This window comes from Cibotium barometz, chromosome 30 (assembly GCF_041138505.1).
Source record: "Cibotium barometz isolate CiBa-2024 chromosome 30, ASM4113850v1, whole genome shotgun sequence".
Lineage (NCBI taxonomy): Eukaryota > Viridiplantae > Streptophyta > Polypodiopsida > Cyatheales > Cibotiaceae > Cibotium > Cibotium barometz.
Window position 1 is genome coordinate 48,519,350 of NC_141075.1, and position 6,000 is coordinate 48,525,349.

The following is a 6,000-nucleotide window of genomic DNA, read 5'->3' on the forward strand; positions in this document are numbered from 1 at the left end:
ATTCACCGTGTGTTTCACATGAGTCAGTTGAAAGAACGTCTAGGTGAAGGTGATGAGATTGTCCCCCCCCCCCCCGGGCTTTGCGCGGGCCCTTGAGGAGAACAATCCTTTTCTTTGAAGACAAGCAATGATGACGTTAGTGGGGATGTCATAGTATCTAGTCCATACTATGCATGATGGAGTTGATCTTGTGGATGACTACCATGAGCTTATAGATTGCATTTTCTTATAAGGTGAATTTGGGCATGTTCCTGGATTCATCTTGGTATATATTACGACCTTACATGCAGATTGTGATAAAGAAGTCATGACCACTCATTGGAAAGATTTTCAGGTCTCATCCTTTCTGGTCTCAGAATAGGGATTGGATCTTGGAAGCACTCCCTCCACAGAGCTTGTTTACACACTGTACTGATGCCCGCTTGCTTGGACTCTTGAGAGCAGCGCGTTTCCTCTTGACCCGAGAAAACTGTTATTTGGATACCGCTGGAACTTCGACCCAGTGCTAGAGGACAGCAACTCTTGTTCGATTTTCCTCAGGTTCCCTCGGCTTCTGCAGGTCTATTGGAAGTTTTTGGCTTCCATAGGGTCAGCCTAGATTAGAAAATGCTGCAAAGACTAGTTTTGTACAAACAAAATACTTACAGTGATGACATTTTATGTGATAATGACATGATGAAGTGTTATATTCTTGCAGTTCTGTGCAGAGATGGTTAACCACTGCACCAGGAGCACCGACTACACACTGGTATCAATTGCGGTGTGTCTTGTCTCAGCCATTATATGTTATGGCAGGGCAAGTGATCACAGGGCACTTGAACATGGTTGCTCATGGTGCCCAGAGCTACACATTGAACCTCACCATGTCTGGTAAGTGGACATTGCAGCAAATGTACATGCATTATTATGTGTTTGTAGATTATGATATGTCGAACTGCTTTCAAGAGTAACATTCTTTATATATGCAGTCAAGATGTGGGGTGGTTCTGGCCGAGCTGTTGTGCAGACATCCTCAGGCAAGCTGGATTTAAAGGAGCCATATTATAGGATGTCACAGCCACAAGCGTACGCATGGACTCATGATCAGATGCAACAGATGCAACTGCAGCAACAGGTCACACTGCCAACCTTGTAGCTTACTATGATATACCTCTCTTCTTTAGGAGTAATGAAGTGGTCTTGGTTGTGCTCACTAATAATATGCACACAAATTTGGTAGCTGTAATAGAGAGGTGTGTATGTTGTAACTAAAATGATCTTGTGCATTGCTTCCAAAGGACTAGTACTGTCATACCTTAACATGTTTTGTGCGGAGTCTGGAGTTATGGAGCTGTCTGCTTGGTACTTAATCAGTAGACATAGACACTCAAAGCTGTCTTCACAGGCAACTTCAGGTCGACTGCCATTGATGCACCTACTAACTTGCACTTAGCCATGCCAACTGCCTTCGATATCTTCTTCACATATCTTTGCTCAAAGATGAAGATGCTATCTTGCTTCTGTGAAAGACAAAATGCTGGAGTCCAAACTTTGTAACCACTTCGGTCTCGAGCAGCTCTTGAATGTGTCTTGTGGTGATCTTTTGTGATGTGATTTCTTCCACATGTATAACAATGACAAAGGCATGCCATTAATAGAGGGAGGTCACATGTGAAAGCCCAAAATAAACGAAATATCTGCTAATTTGCTCTTCCCATGCTTGGAGGGGAATGTTCCAACCCAGATGTACTTTGCTGTATCCATCTATTTTAAAAGCCTTCACTGTATTGTTTATTTATTATGAACCAATGGACCGGAGCTAGTGGGAGGATCTTTTGTTGTGTGGGCAGCCGGCCTACTTATTGCATCGATTTTAGAGTGACCTCAAACTTATTGGGACTTCGATGTCATGGCTAGGCATCTTGAAGCACATTCAGTAGAACTTGAAAGCTTTGTATTTTGTGAATACGGCAGTCTGAGCCAGACAAATCCTGTGTGTATGGGAAGGTAAACTATTTGAATTGTATTGTGTAACTTGTGGTTTTGCAGGCTACTCAACCTTCCCAGCAAGTGCAAGCTCAGTCGTCTCAAATCCAGGGTGAGTCAATTGCAACCATACAACAACCATCACCTTCAGCAGTTTGGGCTGGGCAGAGGCAGCAGCAAATGCAACCTCAGCAACCAGCACCCGTTTCTCCTTCACAACATCCTTCCCAACAGATTTATCAACAGAATTTTTGGGCGGGTTCGTAGTAGGTGTCCTCCCCAACAGATCTGTCAACAGAATTTCAGAATACTTCTTCTTAGCACTGGGTAAGCTGAATCTCAGGGTTGAAACACGTGAACCCATTTTCAGGGTTATTGTCTGTATTCATTGAAGAGCAAGTGAGGTAGGGGGGCCAGTAAAGTTCCCTTGAAACTTCTCTCATGGACATATGTGGCTTAGATGTAATGATTGTTGTGCATTGATGGCAATCATAGGATTGGATTACAGAGATGCCAATCTTGTAAAATAGTGAACTCATCAAGCAAAACTACGATTTTGTTCAGGCTTCATTGATTTCAGGCCTTTCTATTGGTATACCAGCCTCGTAATTTTTAAGTTGCCTACTGTGTGGGGGGGTTCGTTTTGTGATACTTAGCACCATCGGGACCCTAATCAAGTAAAGGAGGCATTTTTCATCCTTGATCAGTTCTCCCCTTTGCATGGATCACATGCCACATGTTTGTTGACCTCACATTAAAGGTGATGCGTGCGAACTCGTACGCGTCTGCACTGAACTCTTGGTCTTCACACCTAAAGAGTGGGGGTGTGAAACCAAATAATGGATGCGTGGTGGAAATATTTGATGGAGGGGTAGAGTGCCTTGTCTAACCCTCAACCTCCTCCTCGGTTGTTAAGACTCCTGATAAAAATGTTATGGGCAGGTGTAATTTAGATTCTATATTTGGAATGCTTGAGTTGTTTTGAAAGTACCTCCCTCAAATTATGAATTTACAGTATAGGACTCCATTGCAACGCTCAAAGTCATGATTAAAGCTACTGTTTCCATTCTGAGTAAGGCTACTGCTTAACACAACTAGAGCACTGCATCATGCTTTTAATGCAGACAACATAGTGCAAGCTTCGATTCTTTGCGCACACTGGCAATGTCTGAGCTGTTGGATTGACATTGATTCCTACTTCGGTATTAGTGCTTTCACATAAGCACACTAAGCAATGATCAACGGTAATGATCCAATCAAAGGGTTGTACATATACACCTCCCCTACATCAATGGGACATGCCTAGGATTAAGGGGATTCCACCTCGAGTTTCACTGATCCTACTTTAGTAAATCAAGTCTGTAATAACCTTAGACATGCAACCTTCACTAAGGCTTATAGTAAGGATAAATACAAAGAACAAAGTGCCCTAGCTAGATATAATTGCAAAGCATAACATTAAAGTGATTACAAGGAATCTCAAAAGTTGGCCTTGGTTCTTTGTCTTCATTTTTGTTATTGTTGTCCTCGTCCTTCTTGAATCAATTTTTGATTTCATCCCTTCTTTTTGCAGTATTAATAACTCTTATTGCTCTTCTTTTCCTTGCCACAAATGCTTGCTCTTCTAGGTGGAGTATAGCAGCTTGTGAAGCCCTTGATGATCAAGATGGCATTACATTGTGGCTGTGCTAAGTTTCACAAGATTGTAATACACATGGTTTAAAAGGTTAGAAGAATATTATTTTTTCAAGGAGTGAAAGGGAAAGTTCCCTTGGAATCAACACCAAAAAGGGATGGACTCTCCTCCTCTAGAATTGCATTGTATGGGAGGAAAATGTCACCTTCGAGCTGGGAACAAAACTGTTTGGTTGTTGCCTTTTTGTTGCAAGTTTGCATAGAGAATGTCGCCTCTTTGTGTGGCTATTTGTGTCGCAAAGATGAGCCATCTTCTAAGCTAAATAAAAGAGCTCAGTGTTGTGCTCTCTATTGAGGGCTTCAGCTCAGCTCAGTGTTGTTCCTAGCTCCATAGGAGGCTACCACATGTTGCACATATAGGTTGTGTAGAAGCATGCTACTTGAGCTGGTCGATTTGAGTTGGGTATTGGGCTGTGTATAGAGTTCACTCTAAGCTCTTTGTTGCTGCTCCAAACATTCTGAAGAGAGCTCCACACCAAGCTAAAGAGCTAGTTCTTTATGACATCAATAGAAGCCTTCGTTTGCGGAACACAATGCATCGGAGAATCAACATTTCAAGGCTTTAACAAGCTCAAGATTGAGTTGAATTTTTTATAATTGAGTGGTTCACTATAGATTTGATGATCTCTCTCTCTCTCTCTCTCTCTCTCTCTCTCTCTCTCTCTCTCACTCAAGATTGGTCTCCATCTCTCTCATAATGAAGGCTCTCATATTTCTTGTTGACAAATGCTTCCCTACTCTCTCCTTGCTTGCCACTAGCAAAAGAGAAGATTATGAGAAACTCACTCTCGCAAAGACCAAACAACAGAAATGTTCTCTATCTCATTTGTGTCACTCACTTGAAGGAAGAAGAATACTCAACACAAGGCTAATGATTAATGCACTCGCAATAGGATTTTGCAATTTATTTGACACTCTTTACACACTCGATGTTTGGCACCAATTGAAGTAAATGTAAAGAAGAGTGTAAACACCATAATGGACTCACTAAGCAAGCAAACTCTCAAAATACCCACATACACAAAGATTCTCCCATGCAACTAATAAGCAAGAGGCTCTTCCTTGGAAGAGACCTCTGATGCCATAGTAAAAATTAAGTTCACTAAGCAATGATTAATGGTAATGATCCAATCAAAGGGGATTCATGGACCACTACACGCACAGATCCTAGCAAGCAAAGCACAATTGGATTAGATTAATAGTGAAGCATAATCACATTAGAATGCTTAAACAAGATCTTCAACTCAAGAGCTTAGGTTAGCCTTGATAGAGCATGTCATTAGGTCTTGCCTTAGAGCCGCAATCTATAACTTCCTTATGTGGGTGCACTAGGCTCGTCTGCCTTGTGCTCACTTTGCTACACCAGAATGCTCCTTTGCCAAAGGGGTGAATGGAGAGCTCTTTATTCCTAGATGGAGGTAGCAAGAGATGATCCTTCATGATGGTTCTCTGTCACCAAAGGTGGGGAAAGAAAAAGCCAATGAAAGGAAAAGCTACAGTCAAATCTCTTTAAAGCGTTATGCATGGATCGAAGGCTAGTAGCGTGCAGACGTCGGAATTGTGATGCATGGATGGAACGAGAAAGAACAAGACTCTATGAAGAAGACAAGATAAGACAAGTGGATTGAAGGGAAGCATGTGAAATGTTCGCATGGTTTATGGATGCTGTGTGCAAGAAAGGGACTAAGTGTTGGAGTGTTGTGATAAGGTGTGGTTGAGACCACTGGGTACGATCATCGAAAGGCATGGGTGCCGCCACCACAGGAGGATCCGGGCCATTATATCCCATCATCGTAGGACCTTCTTGCGCCAGCTCAGTTTTACCACCTTGAGCACCATCTTTCTTTATTATTATTTTGTACCCAAGATGATGTACCTCAGGGATATGATGTAACCTTTTGGTCTCATAGCCATTTTGGCATTTTGAATACGTTACTACAACTTTCTTTCTTTCTTTGTTCTTTCTTTCTCTCGTTTCAGTATAACCTGGATTCCCCGTACCTTGATCTGTCATGACATGAGATCAACCGGATCATCCAGTTAGATCTACTGAGGTTACACATACACCATACATGGGTGTCTCCCTCAGAGATTGGTAAGAAGTGTGAGTTCTATAGAGATCACTTCTTGAGACTCTCCGAGGATGGATTCTTGGAGATTCCGGATACATATGGATACACATGTCACATGCTGTGCGTATCACGATTGGCCAGCTCAGGGTATTCTCCCATCGACTTAGAGGAGTAGAGACTGGCAGAGTTGAGAATATCCCACATGAGGAGAGGACATGCACAGTGTGCATCACAGGATCAGTAGAGGATGAGGCCCATTATATGTTCA

At 42.3% G+C, this 6,000-nt stretch overlaps 1 protein-coding gene across 4 annotated transcripts in view; it reads left to right on the forward strand.

The window, feature by feature from the left end:
* Window positions 1-2,558, forward strand: part of LOC147621576 (putative histone-arginine methyltransferase CARM1) — a 125,851-nt gene extending 123,293 nt beyond the window's left edge. Inside the window, exons 14-16 of one of the 4 annotated variants that reach the window (XM_086824366.1) lie at window positions 698-870; window positions 969-1,114; window positions 2,029-2,558. In XM_086824366.1, coding sequence (XP_086680492.1) covers window positions 698-870; window positions 969-1,114; window positions 2,029-2,232 — 523 coding nt within the window. In that variant the 3' untranslated portion in view covers window positions 2,233-2,558. Of the gene's footprint in view, window positions 1-697; window positions 871-968; window positions 1,115-1,277; window positions 1,584-2,028 lie in introns of those variants that run through there. The other 3 variants (XM_086824367.1, XM_086824368.1, XM_086824369.1) reach the window with 3 other exon arrangements.
* The last annotated feature ends 3,442 nt before the right edge of the window (window positions 2,559-6,000 follow it).